Here is a 24,345-nt window from a genome sequence, read left to right as displayed (position 1 = left end):
CCCAGAAAGCTTCTGAGAAGCAGCAAGCCCTGCAGTGGATGGGAAAGGGTGCTGCTCCCCAATTTTTTAAAAAGCCCCGACTTTTAAAATCATTGCTATGGTCCTGTCCTGCAGAAATGTTTGTATTGTGTAAAAATGGGCTTTTGCTATCACTGTGTGTGGAGGAGGGTTCACTTTTCTTTCACCATGTTGACCAGGCTTGCCAATCCCCAGGTCTGGGTGGGCGATCCCCTGGTTTTGCAGGTTCTTCCCTGCTACCAGCCAGCTGGCCAGAAGGGAAGCCCTGCCCCAACAGCCACGATGTGTCTTTAGATCTCAGGCAGGGTTAGAAGCTTCTGTTTTGGAAGGTATGCATGCACCTTTAAATCTCTGTGAGACTGAAGCTACAGGAGGGCAGAGTGAGGAGACAGAGCCACATGTGTGAGAAAGGAAGCAAGAGAGCCCAGTCTCTCTGTTCCTTTTGCATTCCTTTCAGAAGATGTTTGGGATAATAATGAGTTAACTAGAACCTGAGTATGGGATAGAGGAAAACTCCACCCCCCTAGGCTTCCCTCTCCTTAAGCTTGGTGAAATACAGCAGATTGTTACATTCAGCAACTCTGGTGAGTAAAGCTATCTACACCATTGCCCCAGGGGAGATCACAAAAGTATGGGCATGCAAACTGTTTATTCTGGCTTCTCTGTCTCTGTCTGTCTTTCTCTCCTTTCTTTTAGCAGCTGGGGAGAAAAAAAGGCAAAAATATGAGGAGGAAATGAAGACTGTATTCAGGGGAACTGCACTGCTGTAATTTTATTTATTTATTTTGAATGGGAAAGTCTCCTAGTTCCACCCCAAAGTCTTCTGGCTCCACCCTCAAAGTCCCTAGAAATATCCTGAGTTGCACCTGGCAACCCTAATGATAACACCCTTTGGTCAATGGGTAGGAGGAAGTGCATGTCTTAGTTATCTAGCTGTGGCTGTGCCCTTCTTTTGTAGCAGAAAAGAGAAACAAATCCCTATGCTGCCCAGCATCTAGGCAGTGCTCACCCTTGTCAGAAGATACTCAACATTGTCCAGTTGGTTAGGCAATACTGGTAACAAATCCAGCTTTTAGTGCTGTTTTGTGAGGCTGCACAGCAGCGAGGTCAGCTAAACAAGAATTTCTCAGCCAGAGACAAAATGGATTACCATGGCCACAAACAGCCACAGGAAAAAAAATCAATGAAAGACATACCTCTTTGAGAAGAGCACTTCACAAATCACCAGCTTTGCACCAAACATTTTATTTGCTGGTGCTTTTTGGCTCCTTTCAAGGTATATTTACATAGGAAAGCATTAAAAATATGTTTCCTTCCTTGCAGTCTTCAGTTCTACAATCATAGAATCATAGATTTGGAAGGGGCTTCTAAGGTCATCTAGTCCAATCCTTGCAAAATGAAGGAAACTCACAAACACCTCTCCCTAAATTCACAAGATCTTCATTGCTGTCAGATGGCCATCTAGCCTCTGTTTAAAAACCTCCAAGGAAGGAGAGCCCACCACCTCCCGAGGAAGCCTGTTCCACTGAGGAATCGCTCTAACGGTCAGGAAGTTCTTCCTGATGTTGAGCCAGAAATTCTTTTGATTTAATTTCAACCCACTGGTTCTGCTCCTAACTTCCGGGGCCACAGGAAACAATTCCACACCATCCTCTAGATGACAGCCCTTCAAGTACTTGAAGATGGTGATCATATCACATCTCAGCTGCCTCCTCTCCAGGCTAAACATCCCCAGCTCCTTCAACCTTTCCTCATAGGACTTAGTCTCCAGACCCCTCACCATCTTTGTCACCCTCCTCTGGACCCGTTCCAGCTTGTCTATATCCCTCTTAAAATGTGGCGCCCAAAACTGAACACAATATTCCAGGTGAGGTCTTATCAGAGCAGAGTAAAGCAATACCATCACATCACATGATCTGGACACTATACTTCTGGTGATACAGTCCAAAATTGCATTTGCCTTTTTAGCCACCGCATCTCACTGCTGACTCATATTCAGCGTATGATCCACGAAGACCCCTAGATTGGAATTGGCTTAGACAACCGGAACTGGTTTTAGATATTGTTGTTTTAAATTATTGTACAATTTAAATGCTGTTTTAAACTTATTATATATTGTATAATTTTATTGAACTTGTTGTTAGCCGCCCTGAGCCTGCCTAGGCGGGGAGGGCGGGATATAAATAAAAATTATTATTATTATTATTATTATTATTATTATTATTATTATTATTATTATTATTATTATTATTATTATTATTATTATTATTATTATATAGATCCTTTTCGCACATACTACTGCTAAAACAAGTCTCCCCCATCCTATAACCATGCATTGGATTTTTCCTGCCTAAATGCAGAACTTTACATTTATCCCTGTTAAAATTTATTTTATTGATTTTAGCCCAGTTTTCCAGCCTGTCAGGGTCATCCTGTATTCTGTTTCTGTCTTCTACTGTGTTTGCAACCTCTCCCAATTTAGTATCATCAGCAAATTTAATAAGCATTCCCTCTATTCCTTCATCCAAATCATTGATAAAGATGTTGAACAAAACAGGTCCCAGGACAGATCCTTGAGGCACTCCACTTGTCACTCCTCTCCAAGAGGATGAGGAACCATTCACAAGCACTCTTTGGGTGCGATCTGTCAACCAGTTACAGATCCACCTAATGGTAACAGGATCCAACCCACATTTTACCAACTTGTCAACAAGAACAGTTATGTGGAACCTTATCAAAAGCTTTACTGAAATCAAGATAAACGATGTCTACAGCATTCCCCTGATCCAGCAAGGTAGTCACTTTCTCAAAAAAAAAAGAGATCAGGTTAGTCTGACATGACTTGTTATTGAGAAAACCATGCTGGCTCTTAGTAATCACATCCATTTTTTCTAAATGTTCCAGGACTGACTGTTTGATTATTTGTTCTAAGACTTTTCCAAGTATAGATGTCAAGCTGACGGGTCGATAGTTACCTGGATCCTCCTTTCTCCCCTTCTTGAAGTTGGGGATAACATTTGCCCGCCTCCAATCTTCCAGCACCTCTTCTGTTTTCCAAGAATTCTCCAAAAAAATAATAGCCAGAGGCTCAGAAATTACATCTTTTAGAACCCTTGGATGCAATTCATCTGGCCCTGAGTCTTTAGAGAGCTGTTTATGGAGCCACTTTGGCTTCTTTAGGCTTTTTCCATTTTTTCTTCTCATAGGAATCGTCTGTGATTGCGCTTTCAGTATTTAGTTTTTAAGAAGCCATTCTACCAAGACACTATCACTTCTGTCTATTGCATGCATAACTCCAGTCTCACTTGATCAGTTATATTTATTACAAATGTATACCTTACCTTTCCTTGTGGCTTAAGATGGCTTACAATAATAGTTAAAATGACTTCTAGTTAAAATCAGAATAAAATAACAAATCCCCAAATCTCCCCTTCCCCTTAAAATATCCTGCCAGTCAACCTCCCTTATAATCTCTGACAAACAAGCAACCCTTGCAGTGCCCTTTGATGATTTCCAAGGAGGGGACCCTTCACGTCTTCAGGGAGCACATTCCACAGTGCCGTGACCATTGTGGAAAAGGCCTGGGTTCTGAGCAATGACAGACAGGGCACCTTAAGTGGTGGGGTAGCCCATAAATAGCAGCCTGAAGACTGTAGTTGGCACACAGGGACATATAGATAGAGATGGTCCTTCAAATATGTGGGTCCTGAATAATGAAGGACTTTAATGTCATAATCAATTGAGCACAGAAACAGATTGACTGACAAATGTAGCTGTTTCAAAAAAAGCAACAGACATTCCTCGCAGCTAGTCTTTGACAATAGTTGAGACACCACATATGTTCCCTCATCACTTGTTCAAAGACAGTAACAAATGAAGCCTATCAAATCTCAAGACTGATGGTTCAGATTGGTTTGCTCCTTCTGAATGGAGGATTTTTGCCATGACTGTTGTGTTGCGATTACTAGTTCAAGAACAAAAAAGGTGAGAATTCACAGCAGTCTTTGGTGTGTGCATGGAAAGAAAAAAGGTGAGACAGATAAATGCTGAATCTTACCTTTGTTTTTGGCCTAATTCCAAGAGCTTCTGGACATCACTTTTGGCAGATGCCTCATCATTTTTCAGAGACTGAGAAAAAAGGAAGAAACAATGGATTACCAGGGAGTTCTTTACAATTTTTCAGCAGCAAAATTATTAATGGTGACCCTTTTGATTCAAAGCTTTTTGTGAGTGTGAATAACCCATTTGATGACCAAGAACAAACAGAAAAAGGTGCAGCTTTGTTCTTCTGCTTCAGAAAATCTGCAGTGCTACCAAACAAATGTAGTTCTTTTTGTTTGAAGTTTCGAAACCGAAATTAGGATAAAAAGGCCTAGCATATCCTGATAGTGATGAGTAAAAAATCCAGATGGGAACTGTGGCAAAGTGTTCAGTACCTTGACGTGGGGGCAGACAAAGAATGAAGGGAAATCAGATTTAAACAAAGAGAAAGAGCAGACAGAGGTTGGCAGACGAGGAGAGGAAGAGAGCCAACAGGAGATGATTGGAGACAAGCAAAAGGAGAACACTGTGGAGAAGGCAGCTAAAAACAGTCAAGACATCAGGAATCAAGAAAGCATGAAGGTCAAAGAGGACACTAAAGAATTCAGGGACAGAAGGTCAAAATATAGTATGGGAACTGGGACCTAAAGTTATTCACACTCATGTACCTTGAGCCAAAACCCAATAAAATTCTGCACTACATGATCCTAGTGTATGAGTATTTGGACTAGCTGTGACAGGAATTACTGTAATTATTACAAAGCTGAAGTAAATGCTTTTTTTTTTGTACATTAATCCTATTTTTTTTAAAAAAAACTTATTCCTTTTTATCCTGTCTCCAAATAGAGAATAATAAATCTCCTCTCCTTCACTTTATCCTCACAAACCCCACCCCCAAACAATGTAGTATGTTAGGCTAGCCACAGGTTACCAAGTGAAATGTCTGAATAGGAACTTAACTGGGATCTCTCTAGTTCCCCTAGTCTGAAACTGTAACCACATATCAGGGTTGCATGCCAAGAAAAAAATATTTATAATTTTGGACCTGGACTTCAGCTGTAAATTTTTACAGTGATTGCTTGTTTTTGGGTAGGACTTTAGTGGGTATGGAGGGCGAGATATAAACCGAATCATATATACTAGAAATAATGCCCATTGTGAAGAAAAATACCCCCCAGCTGTGTTCCTACCCACCCAAGGTGGCCATTTTCTGTAGGGGAACTTATCTGACTTTAGATTTCCATCTCCTCTCCCCTTCCTTCATCCATTTTCTCCAGGGGAAGTGATCTCTGCCATCTGGGGAGCAGCTGTAATTCTGAGTGATCTCCAGTCCTCTCCAGCCCTCACCTGGAGACTGGCAACAGTGGTTCCCAAGGAGGAAATAGCTAGTTTGGAGGGTGGCATCTATGGCACTGTATCTGTCTGAGATCCCACCCCACCTCAAACCTCACCCTCTCCAGGCTCAACCCTTCAAATCTCCAGGAATCTGCAGCCTCTACCTAGGAAAAGGACAGTATTTCTCCACAGTGGGGGGGGGGACCAAAGCAGATTACATCATTCTCCTGTCCCCCTTTTGATCTGCACAACAACCTTGTGAGGTAGGTTAGGCTAGAAGTCTGAGACTGGTCTGAAATTACGAGCAAGATCTTGGGTCTGGCAGATCCAGCTCTGAATCCGTAACTCCTATGCCACACTGGCTGTCATAGTGGGGCTACTGCTGAAAAGAAGCAAACAGCTAGGCCTAGGGTAGCCATCCTCCAAGTGGAACCTGAAGATCTCCTGGTATCACAACTGAACTCCAAGCAACAGATCTCTCTCTCCCCCTGGAAAAAATAACTGCTTTGGAGGGTGGCATTATATTCAGCTGAGATCTCTCTTCTCCCCTCCCCAAACCCTGCCCTCCTCAATCTCTACTGCAAAAACTCCAAGAATTTCTCACCAATCTGGAACTGGCAGCCCTAGCCAGGACTGGGCCCAATGAGTTCTCCCTCAAAAACCTTTAGTGATACCTTTCAGACCAACATTGTCTCTCTGGTAACATTATTGGTCTTAAGCAATTTCTCTCTTGCTTTTCCTCTCCCCTTTCTCCCTCTCTGTCCCTCTAGGGAAGGGTTTATTTCTCACCTCTGTGAAGCAGTGGCTCAATCTTTGTCTGACCTGGGGCTGTACAGTAGGATTTGCTCTCCATTGAAATTGAGTGATAGGCAGCTCAGTCAATGGGAAAGCAGGTGAACTGCCCATATGTTTGTCCATCCATCCATCCATCCATCCATCCATCCATCCATCCATCCATCCATCCATCCATCCTAGTTGGGATTCAAATTTCTGTGGATTTTTGGGATCCATATATCAGGACCATTATTTTCAGTGACAATGTATACAAGGATCTGAGGCAACTGTTTACAAAGATAATGACACCAACCTTGCACAGAACAGTCCTACCTCAAATCTAAAGATCCCCATTTCACGCAGATTTAACAAACCCCAAAGTAGGTGACTCTCTGCACAGCTGCACATCTCTCTAATGATTCCTAAAATGGTGGTAAAGCAGCAGCCTAGCAGCAAAGCTTCAGACAGCCACAGCAAAACCATGTCTGCATTCATTTCGTTTTCCTATTTTTACAGTGACTAAGAAAATTCTACCTTTCCCCTAAAAACTCTGCATTTGCTATCCTTCCTTGTTGTGGTTTGTTTCCTTCCTTTTACAAAATAAAAGTAATTTCCTTAGCAGATCTGCCTCCATCCCTTCCCATCAGTCTTCCATTATTTCCTGCAAGGAATTAAAAAACATAAGAGAAGCCATGTTGGATCAGGCCAATGGCCTACCCAGTCCAACATCTGTGTCACACAGTGGCCAAAAACTATGTGCCATCAGGAGGGCCAAAACCCCAGAAGCCCTTCCACTGTTGCCCCACCAGCACCAAGAATGCAGGGCATCATTGCCTTAAACATAGTGTTCCATCTATACCTTGTGGCTAATAACCACTAATGAACCTCTGCCACGCCCTCCATAATGGCTGACCCTCCTACCCTCATCGCTCCATCACAGCCTCCCAACCCTATGCAAGGGCCTGGGAGACACATCCACTGCCAATTCTCTCTATGCCCATGAAGGCTTCTCACTGGGCCCTCACTCTCCATCATGCCCTCCGGAATGCACTTGCTGCCACCAATGTCAACAGCCATCTGACCCACACTCAGGCCCAATAAGCCCACCTCCTGCCTGCCACTGGCCCCCATCACTCTCCTAACCACTTCTCACAAATCAAGATGGGTCCTGCCGCTCTGACTTGCCCTCTCACTGCACCCATAGCACCCTCAAATGATAGTCCTCTATTGTGGACTTACCACCCTCAGCCTGCGTAACTCCTATGTGTTCTTCTCAGCCCTGACACAGGGCCCAGATTAAGCCTGCACTGACAGATCTCTCAAAATCCCACCTCAGCACACCAACAGATTGGGAGCCTATGCCTCCAAAAGCACCCCTCTCCTGCACAAAATGAGACCCTCTTACCGAGTACTGCAGACCTTGCCGCTCATGGTACTCTGCCACAGCCTCCTGACGCTATATGAGCACCTGGGAGAGACATCCAGTGCCATCTCTCTCACTGTGCATGGCATGGAACCAATGGTCATCACACTCCCTCACCAACAACAGGCCCTCACGTAACACAACCCTACTCCCCAAAAGCCCTCCTGAAGACTCCATCCACTTCGAGAGCATGTGCCAACTTGCCAGGCCCCTTCTCTCTCTCTGGCTGGTACCATTATGGCAGGAGGGGATACTGAAGCCTGCCACGGTACCATGCTATATTGGAGAGTGAACATACTGGCTGTGGGGAGGAAAAGACAATACTCAGCCTCCAGCTGGGCTGTGTGCTTCTAGTTCTGTTCATAACTGCATCAGGAGGGCAGGGGGTCTCAAAAACAGCATTTTCTTGGCATGCATATACTCACAGGCTGAATTCCTCCTATCTCCAGTTGATACTCTTTTAGTCTTTCTGCATGACACTGACCTTCATACACAAGGGTCTGACTCAACACAATGTGGTATCATGCCTGAGCTACTGACATGCCACTTTACAGATCAAAATATTCAGTCCAAATACTCTGGAACATTATTTCCTATAGTCCAACCCATGGGTGGCCAAAGTTGCTTAAATTGACAACCACATGGAATAGCCATCAGATGCTTCAAAGCCACAAGACATGAATATCATATCGAAGGAAGGAAGGAAGGAAGGAAGGAAGGAAGGAAGGAAGGAAGGAAGGAAGGAAGGAAGGAAGGAAGGAAGGAAGGAAGGAAGGAAGGGAGGGAGGGAGGGAGGGAGGGAGGGAGGGAGGGAGGGAGGGGAAATAAAGCAACTTTAAATGTTTTCTCAAGGCTGCCAACACAAGAACACAAGGGAAGCCATGTTGGATCAGGCCAATGGCCTATCCAGTCCAACACTCTGGGTCACACAGTGGCCAACCCCCCCCCCACAAAAAAACCGCAAGTGCAATCAAGAGGTCCACCAGTAGCGCTAGAAGCCCTTCCACTGTGTCATCATCGTCACCCATAGCATCACCTTGACTGAACAACAGGGTGAGTGTCAGATTTCCATACAACATGACATGCATGCTCCAAGCATTTCCACTGCTACTTTACATCCCTGCCCATTTACTGCCCTTTACCAGAGGCATCAAGTGGGTGTCAGGCACCACATGGGAAGCCCTCACTACATTCAACACATTGCAAGACTGCATTCTTGCAAGATTGTCACCCTGGACAGCCAGTTTGCTGATCAGCAAACAGGGGATATGGGTTAAAACAGGGGATATGGGTTATTTTTATTTATTTATTTATTTATTTTATGATTTATATCCTGCCCTTCCCAACAAGTGGCTCAGGGCGGCTCCCAGAAATCTGGCATAAATAACATTTAAGCATAAAACATTAGAATAATAATACATTTAAGTTTTAAAACATTAAACCATTTAAAATATGAGACCATTTAAAACATTTAAAACATTAGGGACAGCAGACATTCAGTGTAACTATACTCAGTTTCTTGTTTCTTGTACCAGCTAGTCATAGGCCAGCCGGAAGAGGGTTGTCTTACAGGCCCTGCGGAACTGGGCGAGGTCCCGCAGGGCCCTCACCTCTTCCGGCAGCTGGTTCCACCAGGAGGGGGGTGTAATAGAAAAGGCCCGGTCCCTTGTGGATTTTAAGCGGGCTTCCTTTGGCCCGGGGATAACCAGGAGATTCTGAGTTCCTGATCTCTGTACTCTCTGGGGCACATGTGGGGAGAGACGGTCCTTCAGGTAGGCAGGTCCTAGGCCATATAGGGCTTTAAAGGTAATAACCAGCACCTTGTACCGGATTCGGTAAGCTATCGGCAGCCAGTGCAGATCCCGGAGTCCCGGCCGGATGTGCTCCCTTCTTGGGAGCCCTAACAACAGCCGGGCCGCGGCATTCTGCACTAGCTGCAGCTTTCGGGTTCGGCACAAAGGCAGCCCCATGTAGAGAGCATTACAGTAGTCCAACCTCAAGGTGACCGTGGCATGGATCACTGTTGCTAGGTCGTCGCGCTCCAGGAAGGGGGCCAACTGCCTTGCCCGCCTAAGATGAAAAAATGCGGACTTGGCAGTGGCTGCTATCTGAGCCTCCATCGTTAAGGAAGGCTCCAATAGTACCCCCAGGCTTTTGACCTTGTCCGCCGCTATCAGCGGCGCACCCTCAAAAGCTGGTAGGGGGATTTCCCTTCCTGGGCCCCGATGACCCAAGCAAAGGACCTCTGTCTTCGCCGGATTTAGCCTCAGCCCGCTCAGTCTGAGCCACCCAGCCACTTCCTGTAATGCCCGGTCTAGATTTTCCAGGGCGGAGACTGGTCGGCCATCCATAATTAGATAGAGCTGGGTGTCATCAGCATACTGGTGACAACCCAGCCCATACCTTCGGGCAATCTGGGCAAGGGGACGCATATAGATGTTAAATAACATCGGGGAGAGAACCGCCCTTGAGGCACTCCGCAATCAAGCGTGAGCCTCCGGGATAGCTCACCCCCAATCGCGACCCTTTGTTCCTGACCTTCGAGGAAAGAGGAAAGCCACTGTAAAGCCAACCCCTGAATCCCCGCGTCGGCGAGGTGGCATGTCAGTAACCGATGGTCGACCGTGTCGAACGCAGCCGACAGGTCCAACAACATCAGCACCGCCGAGCCGCCCCGATCCAGATGCCGTTGGAGGTCATCCACCAGGGCGACCAACACCATCTCCGTCCCATGACCCGGGCGGAAGCCGGACTGGAGGACGGAAGCATCCTCCAGGAAGGTCTGTAACTGCACCGCCACTGCCCTCTCGATAAGCTTGCCCAAAAAGGGCAAGTTTGAGACCGGCCAATAATGCGCCAATTGGGCCGGGTCTAAAGTTGGTTTTTTCAAGAGGGGGCGGACCACTGCCTCTTTGAGCGCCATTGGAAAATGCCCTTCCATCAGGGATCTATTTATGATATCCCGTACAGGATATCTAAGCTCCCTCTGGCAAGATTTAATAAGCCAGGAGGGGCAAGGGTCCAGATTACAGGTTGTTGGGCGTGCAGATAAGAGAATCCTGTCAACTTCCTCCAGGCTGAGAGGACCGAAGCCATCCAGAACACAATCCGAAGACAGGCCCGGAGACTCGGCTTCACTAACTGTCTCAAATATGGCCGGGGGGTCGGGGCGGAGTGACGCGATCTTGTCCGCAAAAAATTTCGCAAAAGCCTCACAGCCAATCTCCAGTTCAATAGAATTTGGTCTGCCTTGTGGCAGTGTCATAAGGTTCCGAATTATATCAAACAATTGTGCCGGGCGCGAAGTTGCGGACGCAATCTTGGTCGCAAAGTATGTTTTCTTTGCGGCTTTGATTGCCATCTCATAGGATTTCAAACTCTCTCTATAGGATGTTCGAGTCGCTTCGTCTCGAGTACGCCGCCATTGTCTCTCTAGTCGTCTGAGTCCCCGTTTTTGTTGCCGCAAACCCTGGTTAAACCAAGGTGACTGCTTCGAACGGGGGCGCAGAGGGCGCCTAGGTGCGACCTCCTCAATGGCCCTAGAGAGTCCATCGTTCCAGGACTCTACCAGGTCATCCAGGGAGTCGCCAGTGGGCCAGACATCCCGTAGAGCCGTTAGGAACCGTTCCGGGTCCATCAGGCTCCGCAGGCGAGCTAAAATACGCTCTCCGCCTAAACAGGTTTGGGGTGACACATCCACACGAGCCTTAAGGGCATAGTGATCCGACCATGGCACTGCTATAGTAGCAATATCGTCCACTAAAACTCCCGCCACAAAGACCAGGTCTAGCATGTGTCCCGCCTGATGGGTGGGCGTTGTAACAACCTGGGAGAGTCCCAGTGTCGCCATGGATGACACTAGGTCCAACGCCTGACTGGAAGCTGCATCGTTGGCATGGACATTGAAGTCACCCAGGACCAATAGCCTAGGGTGCTCCAACGCCCAGCCTGCCGCCGCCTCCACCAGGGATGGTAAGGCGCTGGCCGGTGCGTTAGGCGGTCGGTACACCAGCCAGATCGCCAACCCCTCCCCAACGTCCCACATCAGGCCGGCACATTCAACGCCTGGAATCTCCGGGGCCGGGAGTGCCCTGAAGGAGTAAGCCTCTCGTATGAGCAATGCCACTCCTCCCCCCCGCCCGCTAGTCCGGGACTGGTGAAAGATCGAGTATCCTGGGGGGGTCATTTGGGAGAGAGTCACAGTCTCCCCATCACGCACCCAGGTTTCGGTCACGCAAGCCAGGTCCATATCCTGCTCCAGCAGGAAGTCCCGAAGGATCGTGGTCTTATTATTAATGGACCTGGCGTTACATAACACCAGTGACGGAGGCAAGTACATTCGTCTGGCCACACTACCTGTCACCATCGGGATGGGACACAGGCTGGAAGGTGGCCGAGCACCACTATGTCTCAGCCCCCTTCGCCTATAAATCTGCCTGTTCCCACCGGTTCAGGGGGTTAGGCTCCTTCCCACCTACCTTCACAGCAGACAATGTTTACTTATACCCACATGAGAGGCATTTATCCCGCAGTACACCTTTGAGCACAACAATTATCCCTCTCATTGTCCACAGTACTTTCAGGGCATTTGTGCACTGGCCAAGAAATTCACACTGCCTATGTACTCTTTCACTTACTCCACCCTGCTCTCACCTCCTTGCCCAACACATAACCACCACGCCTCATGGTGGCACCTTGCAACTTTCACTACTTTCACTGTAAGGACTCATGAGAGCATACTCCTGTTCAGTCATCACATCACTCCTGTCCTGCATTCTAACACCATGTTGTTCCTTTCACCCCTCTTCCCTCAAGACCTCACCTCTCAAGGGTGGACATGGCAACCACTACCACTGAGACAGGTTTCAAAGCCCAGATAACATTCCAGATTACAGAGATGGTGAATTTACTCTTACAGTGCCTGCTGCCTTGCCCACCCCGTCCACCCCAAATTTAGCTGAATCTCCATTCATCAACACTCTGATTATGGCCACTGCAGCCTTACATTGTGACACCCCAGAGAACACTGACTCTCCACTGTCAAAAGGTAAGCTGTATCTCACTTCCATGTATGTTCTCCTGCTTATACTGTAGTACTGGCTACACACTCATCCACCCATGCCTCTTTCTAGAGCCCATTGTATTTCATTTCACAATGGGCTTTATTGCTAGTCCATTATAATTCAAAAGCTTGTATTAATCTTCTAAAGAGCAAAGTATTATCCCATAGCCTAGAAAAAGAGAAGAGGACCCTTACCTGAAGATTTACTTTAATTCCCTCAAGTTCTTTGGATGTCTTTGATAGCTGGCGAAGAATGTTGCTCCTTTCCTTAAAGACTTCTTTAAGTTGTCTTTCCAGCTCCTCATAGCCCTGTCTAACACAGAAAGAACTGGTGAGACCTTTTCAAAGTAACTGTAAAAAACTGTTTGTTCTATTAATATCTGACACAAGAAGACTCCAGCTCCATTACTAACAGAAATGAGTTCTTTGCATTTATCTCACGTATCTCCTTACAATTTGTTTCAAATTTATCATTCATATTTAGAAATCAAACTGTTTCACTATAACCTGCAAAGTGTAACTTCAGTTTGATACTGATATTGCCCTCCTCACCAATTACAAAACCTGAAGTAGGATGGAGTTGCTAAGGAGAATAATCTCAGCTTACTCACATAAACTGCAGCTCTATTTGACCCAGAATTCTGTGAGACTTTCACAAAAAAGGTGAGAATTAAGAGGTGTATATGCGCCAATAATTTGGGGGTGGAGCCTGATGAGAATAGGGGTTGGGGAGGGGAAGGACCATCCTCAGCCATTTTATCCAGAGAAACCGATCGCTGTAGTTTGGAGATCAATCATAAGACCAAGAAATCTCCATGCCTTATCTGAGCATTGGCAACTCTCATCACTACCATGTTTTAAACAATGCTGAACTGTAAATCTCACCTTTTCAGTTCAGGCTAAAAAGGCCCCAGAAATATAAGAACTTCATCATTTACCATAATTGAAGTATACATAAAGAGACATAGCTTTGGAATGCATGCTGAAGATTTTGCGTGCTGGAGCTCATTTGGTCAAATGTGACATGAAAGCACTCTTTCACCTGGGCATCTCAAAGATTTTGGGCTTTTAGGATTTGCATTTAGAACAGGGTATTAGTTCAACAATGAATTTCCATCAAAACTAACTTTTCAAAGATTGCATTTAAATAGCATGGCAAGGATTTCCCAGTATTCTCAGGGGACAACTTAAGTATCTTGGAGAAGCGGAATAAGGGCATACAAGGGCTGAAAATGGCAACTAGTTTTAATACTTCTGGCAGGCATCTTGATTGTTCATGTAAGTTCATAATTTTTACAAGTTGAAGCTGACTTTTACAGCATTAAGGCAGGATAAAAAGGGTTATGGGGGTATGATGAGATAAGAATAAGTTTTCTTTCAGTAGGAATTAGATAATATGATGGAATGGGTCCTGCAGGCACCTTGTTGTAGGAGAGGAGATGTGGAATTTACCACATTAGTGCAGTTTTGAAGCTGCTAGGCTCAAACGAAAAAAGGAGTTAACTCTCCCATCTTTGTTCTACTTTCACCACCGCCTCTCAAAATAACATTTATTGTAATTCTGACACTCCCAGAGGCTTTCATTCCTCTGGAAATAAATATTTTTTTGTCTGTTTAAAACTATTCCTCAGGCTAAGAACCCCAGACTTTTCCTGTTTATATACTTCAAATGACTTGAATGCATGGGAATCTGAGACATCTCACCCATAGTATTAATTCCAATCAAGATTGGAGACCCCTTCTCACTCTCTTTTTGAGACTTATGTGTGAGGGTCAGATCAGGCTTTTATGGGGGTGCAGAAGAAGTATTAATTTAAAAGAAAATGCTTGCCAGCATACTTTTAGCACAGCACTAGATTTGAGCAAAGGAATCAAAAGAAATTGGTAAAATGCAAATCCTCTGTCCCTGTCCCTATACATGCCCTATCTGATGTTAAAATATAAGCCAAGCTTTTTAGCTTAGCTGTTCAAAATCCCTAGAAAGTTCCCATACCTTTAGGCTCCCTTCAGATGTTCAGACCAACCATATGGTCAAGGCCACCTGCTCAGAGAAGTCTGTCCCTCTGTTCATCAATGCAGCATCCCAGGAAAAGAGACCAACTTCCTCTTACAAGGAAGTTATATAATCTCTGTGTCTCCTCCCACTTGACCAGGTCGCACCAGGTCAAGGAGGCATTCTCTGGAAATCTCCAGGAATCTATTTAATGGAGATGCTCTAGAATTCTGTTCCTCCAGTCTCTGTTCCCTGCCTAGAGAATGTGGGGACTTGCCCATCCCATTCCAGACCTATTAGCATGTCTTAAGAGAAAGCTGAAGTGACCCTGAAATGCCAAGGGCAATCTCCTCCTCCCTCCTGCTTGTTCTTAGCTCAGAAAAAAGAGTTTACAAAAAAGAGCCTTGTAAGCTCTTGGAGGATTGGCTGCATCAGGGGTGTGTGGCCTAATATGCAAAGGAGCTCCTGCTAGAATTCCACCCTTGCCAAAGAGACTGCTATGAATTCATTGCTCATCAGTCCTGCTTATGAGGGAAATCACTGTGCAAATTCAGATGGTGATGATTAACAGTTAATTGTGCAGGTGGAAATTATGTGTGCAGTTTTTTGTTTGCTTCAACTTACTCTGCCAAATTGCAGCTAGATAGAACCATCCTAAAAATTCATATTATGTGATCTCTTGCAGTGATTAAGAAAATACCCTAATACATTAAAAACTTAAATAAAATACTTTGAGCTATACCAGGGCTTTGTTTGTAGGAATAAACCAGCAGTAACTCATTTGCATATTAGGTCACACCCCCTGACTGTACCATTATTTCTCATTGGGTTTTTTTTTTAGAAAAAGCCAAGCAAGCATTCATTTGCATACTAGGCCACACACCCTGATGCCAAGCCAGCCGGAACTGTGTTCCTGTGCCTTCCTGCTGAAAAAAAGCCCTGAGCTATACTATTTACTCTAGCATTTGGCAATCTGGCACTTAGGTCACTATCCAACTGCAGACTGGTCTACACTGGTCTGCTATTTACTAGCAACAGTAAACTTATCCTTCACTTCTACAAAAGAGATCAATAGCAAATAGTTGGGTTTTTGCAAACTGAACTGAAAGAGAGAGAGAAAAATCAACACAATATTATTCTGCGTTTGGAGCAAGACAAACCAGTATCTATGAGCATGGGAGCATGGCAGAGAAATAAAGCAAATTGTTTTTTGAAAGTAGAAAAGAAAACATGGGGCAAAGGAGAAAGGATCAGCAGGAAGCCACTAAACAGAAGTGTGAATGTATCCTTTGTGCAGTAGAATCAATAGCAACTTCCTCTCACTGTGTTGTCCTCCTCAGTATAGTCTCATGATGCCATTTTAAACAACTGTTGATTAAAAGAAGAACAGCTCATTCAAACAATCCATACTCTTTTGTGGATTCCATAAGCTCAAGTAGCAAAATACTGCCACACAGTTCCATTGCCTTCTATACAACTCCTGCGCCAGTCAATATGCATTCTTATTGTAACCCTTTTCTTGGAAACCAATAGTAATTTCTCATGTAATTTTTAAGAAGACAAAAATGGATGCTATAAAATACATAAAATTATAATGTAGAAAAGATTCATCTGGTCTATTTTTTGAAAAGTTCACCTTGAGACCCCCATTCCAGAGTTTTTTTCCTTAAAAACATTGAAATATTTCTTACCCATGTAGAACTTTGATAACCTGAATGGTGTACCTAATAGTGAAAGACCCTCACAATATGCCTCAGTCACAAGTAACATCTTTATGCTCTGTGTAATTTCCATGAGGGATATGTGCAGGCCTCAGATTCAGTGGGAGCTCACAGCAGCACTGCTCCTGAACCTTTCTGAGAGTTCCACCTCCTCCTTCTGAGAGTTCCACCTCCTTGTCCATTGAATAGTATTGCCGCTGCATAATAATCCCTGGATGAGCTCCACCACCACTTTTTTTTCTACAAAACAACCCCTGGATTTGTGGCATTGACATGGTCTGAGCTGATACATGCACTAAGGAGCTTTCAAACATTACTGTGGGCTCATGAATGTCACAAGATTAAACTGCTTCAACAGGTTTGGGGGTACAACTTGGATATTCCTTGATATCATAGAATCATAGACTCATAGGAAGGGACCTCTAGGGTCATCTAGTCCAACCCCCTGCACAATGCAGGAAACTCACAAACACCTCCCCCTAAATTCACAGGATCTTCATTGCTGTCAGGTGGCCATCTAGCCTCTATTTGAAAACCTCCAAGGAAGGAGAGGCCACCACCTCCCAAGGAAGCCTGTTCCACTGAGGAATCATTATAATGGTCAGGAAGTTCTTCCTACTGTTGAGCCGGAAACTCTTTTGATTTAATTTCAACCCATTGGTTCTGGTCCTACCTTCTGTGGCCACAGAAAAGAATTCCACACCATCCTCTATATGACAGCCCTTCAAGTACTTGAAGATGGTGATCATATCACCTCTCAGCCACCTCCTCTCCAGGCTAAACATCCCCAGCTCCTTCAATCTTTCTTCATAGAACTTGGTCTCCAGACCCCTCACCACCTTTGTCGCCCTTTTCTGGACCCGTTCCAGCTTGTCCATATCCCTTTTAAAATGTGGTGCCCAAAACTGAACACAATACTCCAGGTGAGGTCTTACCAGAGCAGAGTAAAGCGATATCATTACATCACATGATCTGGACACTATTTCTGTTGATACAGCCCAAAATTGCATTTGCCTTTTTAGCCACTGCATTACACTGTTGACTCATGTTCAGCATATGATCCACTAAGACCCCTAGATCCTTTTCACACATACTACTGTTAAGACAAGTCTCCCCCATCCTATAACCATGCATTGGATTTTTCCTACCTAAATACAGAACTTTACATTTATCCCTGTTAAAATTCATTTTATTGATTTTAGCCCAGTTTTTCAGCCTGTCAGGGTTGTCCTATATCCTGTTTCAGTCTTCTTCTGTGTTTGCAACTCCTCCCAATTTCATATCATCTGTCTAAACCACAAGTATGGAAGAAGTCAGTGTAGCTGAACATTATGTTTAGTGGCAGTGTTCATGCTCCCTTGCCAATGAGATAGCACACTTAGGGTAGGGGGAGCTAGGGCTGCATCATCACCATTCCACCTTCTTTGATATTGGGACATGACATATTCCACTTTCCACTGTTCAGCTTAGGAAAGAGATCTAGTCTGGTAGTAACAAAGACAAGTAACAGCATAATATAACATAGATTTGAGAGTTAAGCACCTGTGCAAGAGGAAAGTATTAATATATATGTTTTCTTTTAAATCACAGTATATACAAGCAGGAAAGCCAGAAGGACTCTCTGAAGATGGGAATTCCACTGTCCCTCCTTATTCTGCTGAATTGTATATTTCCTTATATCCTCCCAGCTTCCCATTTCATATATATTCCCTTCCCCTGTCTGACTCCTACCTTTTGGAAATGTTTTGCTGGTGTGTGTGTATGTGTGTATGCACGCATGCACGTGTACTGATGGTCTCTTACAGAGGGAAAGGTGTTCTTTGGAAAACAAATTGTGGAATGTGATCCAGTCTCTGATGGAAGAAATTTTGACAACTATTAGGATGAAAAAATCATTTTTTTAAAATAATAAAAATAAAATGAAGTAGTTGTGATACCTACATGATTCCATCTTTACTACCCAACAGGTACTAGTGGCACAAATATAGATTTATTTTACACACTGTTAGATGTGAAGGGGGGCAGAAATAACATTTCCCCAGAAACAAAATATTGCAGCTTAAATACCTAAAATATGTGATTTTCTCACAAAAGAGATTCACAAACTTAGGAAATGTTTGGTGTCTCCATAGTAACAGAGTAACAGATGTAAATCTGTTGAACAATAAAAAACCCTATTGTATAGAAAGTTCCTTAGTAACCTTAGTAACAGGTTACAAGGTACAAGGTACTCTTCTGTTCTGCAGTTACCTGTACTTAGAACCAAAACAACACTTGAATATAATTCAGTATTATTCTGCTTTGTTTCCTTTGTAGAAGAAATGACAAGACACTCTATGACACTGTCTTTATTTATGTATTTAATAACATTATTCTTCATGTTCCCAGTGCTGCAGACATGAGTCACACTATGAACTCAAGAACTGTCTCCTTCCTTGCAGATCAAGGGCAAACTGTGTTTCAACATCTATTAGCATGGAATTTTCCACATATTTGGGATTCAGCTCACTGGTCAGAAACTAAATTGTAGCATAACGATCTACTCACAGACCACTGGCTAATTCATATCAGCTCCAATGAATGTAGGTCAGGAGATTCAGGCCTTGTCTGTGAATTCACATTAAACCCATATGTTCTGTTAACTCATTTCCAGTTCACTTTTAACCTTAATGTATCTACATGAACATATTTGTGTGTGTGTGTGTGTGTGGAGGGGTAAAAATAAATGTATAAGAAATATAAGAGAAAATGGTGAAGGTTTCAGATCAACAGCCAAATGAAAAGATGAAGGCCAGTAGTAATGGCTGTAGCAGTGGCAATACTCAGCTGGCAATAGATACAGGGGTGTGATTTAAAGTGGGAGGGAATCCTTATAATTTCAGATCCAAGATTCATGGATAACATCTTTACTATCTATTCTTGATTTTCAAGTAAGACTGTGCTGGTTCAGGATTCAAATATATGGATTCCCCCCCCCCTCAGTTTCCAGAGTTTTGGGACTATTATTTTCAACAGCTATTTCTGAAGTAAAGGGCACCAAACTTCCACAAAGTCTAGCCCTCCTTCAAATCAAAAACCCTCCCCCAAAGTTGCAATCAGAACACCAAAGGGTGTGTTTTACAGACCTCTGAAGTAGGTATTTCAGACAAAAAATTTAGAGACCTCTGCAATAGGTGCTCCTTTTTGCATTTCTCTCTATTCAGAAGAGCACAAGCTGCGTTTTTTTTTTTAAACAATCTTGGCTAAATCCAGGCTCTTTAAATATTCTTACAGTCTCTCTCTCTCTCAAAACTTTCCACTAATAATTCTGCATTTAATATCCTTCCTTGTTCTCATCTGTGATCTCCTTTCACAAAATAAGGAAGCCTTCCTCTGCAGAAAACTACTGCCTCCATCACTGCAATCTGAAAAATAATTTGAGTTTCTCAAAATTATAGAACATGCATGTGTGTAATTTTATGTGAAGAACTGATCGTCCAGTTGTTATGAGGTATGTCTTAATTCTGGGTGTCAACTGAAAAGATACTTTGTTTACAGACTTGTGTATTTCTTAGGTTATTAATTCAAATTAATGTGAAAATGGGGTGTTATTGTAATTAAACAAATTCCTTATAATGGAAAATATTTTGTTTATTCTGTTTTCTTTTTTAATTGCAGTCTCTGCCCTGTATTCCTTTCAAATGTCTCCAGCATTTTTCTAATAAGGGCACAGACAGAGCACAGTGTTCCTTACAGAGAGGGGAGAGAGAAATGCTCTAGGCTTTCTTGGTTGCCTACAAGTAGTGTAGCCAAGAGGGCTGTCTAACTCATGGAATCTCTCCAAAAGCCCATCCTTGGCCTAAACTACTCTTGACCTGAACCAGACATCCAAAAAACACAGGCCAAGTTAGAACACTCCCAGCCTGTGCCAATGAGTCAGTCAAGGCTGCACACAAAGGATTTCTAAGGTTGAAAAAAGCATCCTTGAGGGCAGTCCCCATTCACTTTCCCCACCCACCCAGCAATAGAATGACAGTGACAATGAGTTCCATCAGGTACAGTATTTGCATTCTCAAAGCTGGATGGCAATGTCTGGCTAATTTTGAACTGTCTCTAGCACCCTGCCTAATCCCTTTTGTGTGATACCTATGTTCAGGAGTCATTTTATAGAAAAAGAGGTGCATAACTCATTTGCATATGCCACACACCCCTGACATCAGCGGAAGGTGTACTAAATTATATCAGCTCAGCATCTACCTTAAAATGCTTTGGGGATTATAATTGTCATAATAAAAATTTACTCCCATCACACTTCTCCTATGTGGCCACAGTGGCATGATGAAGATTTCCATCTTTCTGCTATATTTGTTTTGGTTGTTTTCCTATTTTTTGTGGGGAAAAAATATTAGAAAGTTTGTCAGATCTTAGAGTTCAGCCAAATTCTCACAGGGGTTTGAACAATGGAGCCCAGAAGCGAGTATTTGGAGGGGGCAGGGTTAAGAAAGAAAAAGAGCACAATAAAATTCAGAGTTTCCGGAGCACTGCTCCTGTGAGCGCCTGCCCAAAATGAGGCCTGCCCATGTTAATGTGCAAATCCATTGTACACAAACTCAGTCCTTCCTGTTCACTCCCTCAAACTACTGAGGTAAATTAATCTAAACATTAAACCATTCAGGATTGTTCCTGACATCCATCAGGAACCCATTCTCACTTTTTGTCTAAACCTGGGAATGTATTGAATTTGCTCTGGTAATCCCATCAATGATCATTAAACCCATCAAGTTTTGGGTTTGGGAGACTGCCGCTCAAAATTGTATAAAAGTAGAGAGCAGGCCATGCATCAATGTGCAATCTTGGGGCACCTACATAGATTACACCCTCCCCCAAAGTCTCTTCTTTGGGACTCCTCCTTTGCATGACATGTTCATGCTTCCTTCTACACTGATGTCTGCACATCTGGAAAGTGAGAGGAGTGAAATAATGAAATGAGCTGAAACAAACAGAAGGTACTTTCCAAAGAAAGAACCAAATGTAATGTCTTGGTGATTGTAAAAATGCAAGAAGCAGAACCTGGTATGCAAAGCACAAACGCTTAGTAACTGTAGAATAGGTGTATTAGCCATTGTTAAAATGCAGAAGTGGAACTACTGTAGTAAAAGGAATGACACGGTTGAACAGGCCATGACAACAGTAGAGATTAATAGCAATAGAGACTAATAAATTACAAGTACACAGGTGTAATCAAATAATGAATATTAACAAACACACCCTGCTTAGCTAATATGTTCATTTAAATGCACAGTAAATGAGAGGTTGGTTATAGTAAAAGACAGTCCTGTTTCCCATACATCATTACAAGCATCATATCAGCATCATATCACTAAGGGACAGGGAGGGGTCACACATATATTCCATATATGGCTTTAGCATCACTAGCATCTTAATGCAACATCCTTTATCATAAACATGTTTTGCTCTTTATACTCTTGCTCTTAGGACACTTTCTAGGTGTGTCTACTTGATGTTCGGTTCCAGCAAGTTTCAGCAAGTTTACTTCCTCTTTTAGCTTAATTCTACTGAGGGTGAAAAGTTAACTTCACATTTCTCAAAGAAGTATTTCACATACTTGATATCACTTTATTCAAGTCCTGCCATCAGTACATATCAAGGAGGGAGCATGAAGTAGGCGGTCGAAAAGGCTGTACCTTCTGAGTACCTCAACCTATGGGAAAAGGAGGAGGGATTCATCTGCCAGAAGTAGAGGATAAAAAGGACATGTGTGCAACTGATCAGGGAACTTGTTGCAAAGCAACTCCCCTATTTCTTGATATCAACAAAGTTGTATATTTTAAAGGAGACTCCCAACTGACAGCTCTTTTTCTTTGCATCTCCCAGAGGGGTCAGGAGAGGCGGACACCTTGTCCCTGACAAACGGTAGTATAACCCCTATAACCACTCCTAAACATCTCTATAGTCACCTCTTATTTTCCTAGTTCTGGATTGTGTGTATACTTTGATTGCTTGAGTGTGGTTGTAAACCAGCATATTTTCCAAGTAAAATTATTAAATACCTTTCAGTTTTGGAGTCTTCTTACTGAACTAGACTTTGGTATATAAATGTGTGCAATCTCTGTACCCAGGGCATTTTTTGAGCAGGAATGCACAAGAACACAGTTCCAGCTGGCTTGGCATCAGGGCGTGTGGCCTAATATGCAAATGAGTCCTTGCTGGTCTTTTTCTACAAAAAAGCCCTGCCTGTACCTGTCTAGCATGCTATTTCTGTGTATAAAATCAATACATTTATTGGATTCTGATTTCTTCCTATTTACTTCTGACAACTGTCCTTTCACATAGTTGCATTTCAAAGCTCAAAACCCCCCTTACTTTTCTCACCCCCCTTTCCTCTTTCCCACTTCTGGGTAGAAAATGTAGGAATGCTGTAACTTTGATGATAGAGAGAAAGGAGGCGCCTCCCCCAAACAGTTCCCATTCACTGCTTATCAAAAAGGGCAAGAATGTATGAGAACGAGGGAAGTTTCAACCACAGTAGTATTTTTGCATAGTTGTAACAATTCACACATGCTTGTTATGTCTTGAGGCTAACTTTTCTACACCCTTTGATGTAGTCCTTAAAACACTATGCTATGAGCAACTCTGTATCACTCTCAAGGTACTGCACCTTGAGCATCAATGGATTATCAATAAAACAAATCTTTGTATCAAACAATAGCTTGGTTATACGAAATACCTATGCTTGACAGTACCCTTCTGGTGTCCCTGGTCTCATAGCTAATTTTCCCAACAGCAAGGGAGGGCCATTTGTGGTAACAGTTGTAGGCACTAGGATTGCATATATGTGCGAGGTATTCCATTCCTGAATGATATGGAGTAGGGCTCTGATTTCCTTTCTTGTCTCAAAGCCCGCCCTGTGCTGACAAATTTTCCTCTGAAGTCTGTACTCCCCTCTTTGCCTGATGCTCCCCAAACCTTGTTTCCATCCAAGCAAATTTACCTCAAGAACTTCCTGCTGCTGCTGGATTGCCAAGATGCCTTATTTATTTATTTATAATTGAGATTTGTGTGCCACCCTTCTCTGAATCCATAGATCTCAGGGCAGTTAAAAACAAAATATACAATTTAAAACCAAAGTTAAAATAGTTTAAAAATGATATCAGAATGGTGCCAATTAGACATACAATATGTATTACTATCCCAACAATAATTGGGAAAAGCAGAGTGGAAGGAGGGAAAGGGAGTGCCAGATAAGATGGTACTTGTTGCTGTCTATAGCCAAAAGTATAGTGGAACATCTCTGCCTTACATGCCCTGTGAAACTATGTAAGGTGGGCCCCACAGAGCACAGATGTTGTTTGGCAGAAAATTCCACCAGGTAGGAGTTGAGGACAGCTGGACATCTTTAGGGATAGAAATCAGCAGTAAGTTGTTCTCACCCTCCTTGTGTCAACAAATGCCCTTGCCTTGTCAGTCTGCTCTGGTTCTTTAAGCTAAAAGGCTGCAGAGTGCAGTCTGTGTTACTCTTTAGAACCTTTTCTGTCAATTTACCCTTATTAGATCATCATGTTAGACATTGGTGCTTTCCCTTGACTCAAAAGGAGGTGGGCTTTATTCTCTCTGTCTGAAATTTCATAGTATGGGCATCCTAGGAGCGTGCTACAATACCACTGAGATTTGTCCAATTTGGATAGAAAACCGTGAAAGTATAAACCTGAGACAAGGGCTGGTGTGTTCCATTGAAATCTGTGGAAAATAATAATTAAATAGATTTATGGAAGTGAAATACCAATAGCAAAAGAAACAATAATGACATGAAATCATGCAAACAACTCAAGAATGAAGTGGTCCCATTTGGAATTATTAAGAAAATCAAATGAAATTAAATATCCATGCAAAAGTGTAATTATTTTCTACTACTGCTACTATGTAAGGAGTTTCTGATGGGTGGGATCTGTTGTTCCATTGACATTGTCATCCAACTCAG

At 43.4% G+C, this 24,345-nt stretch overlaps 1 protein-coding gene across 3 annotated transcripts in view; it reads right to left on the bottom strand.

Annotated features, from left to right (window-relative positions):
* Positions 1 to 24,345, bottom strand: part of LUZP2 (leucine zipper protein 2) — a 783,128-nt gene that overhangs the window by 377,275 nt on the left and 381,508 nt on the right. For all 3 annotated transcript variants that reach the window (XM_060262788.1, XM_060262789.1, XM_060262787.1), the window contains exons 2-3: positions 12,849 to 12,966; positions 4,076 to 4,146 (exon numbers count right to left, since the gene is read on the bottom strand). In XM_060262788.1, the coding sequence (XP_060118771.1) occupies positions 4,076 to 4,146; positions 12,849 to 12,966 (189 nt within the window). The remainder of the gene's footprint in view (positions 1 to 4,075; positions 4,147 to 12,848; positions 12,967 to 24,345) is intronic.

This window comes from Heteronotia binoei, chromosome 21 (assembly GCF_032191835.1).
Source record: "Heteronotia binoei isolate CCM8104 ecotype False Entrance Well chromosome 21, APGP_CSIRO_Hbin_v1, whole genome shotgun sequence".
Taxonomy (NCBI): Eukaryota; Metazoa; Chordata; class Lepidosauria; order Squamata; family Gekkonidae; genus Heteronotia; species Heteronotia binoei.
The sequence above is the reverse complement of the archived record's forward strand: the minus strand, read 5'-3'. Positions and strand labels throughout refer to the sequence as shown.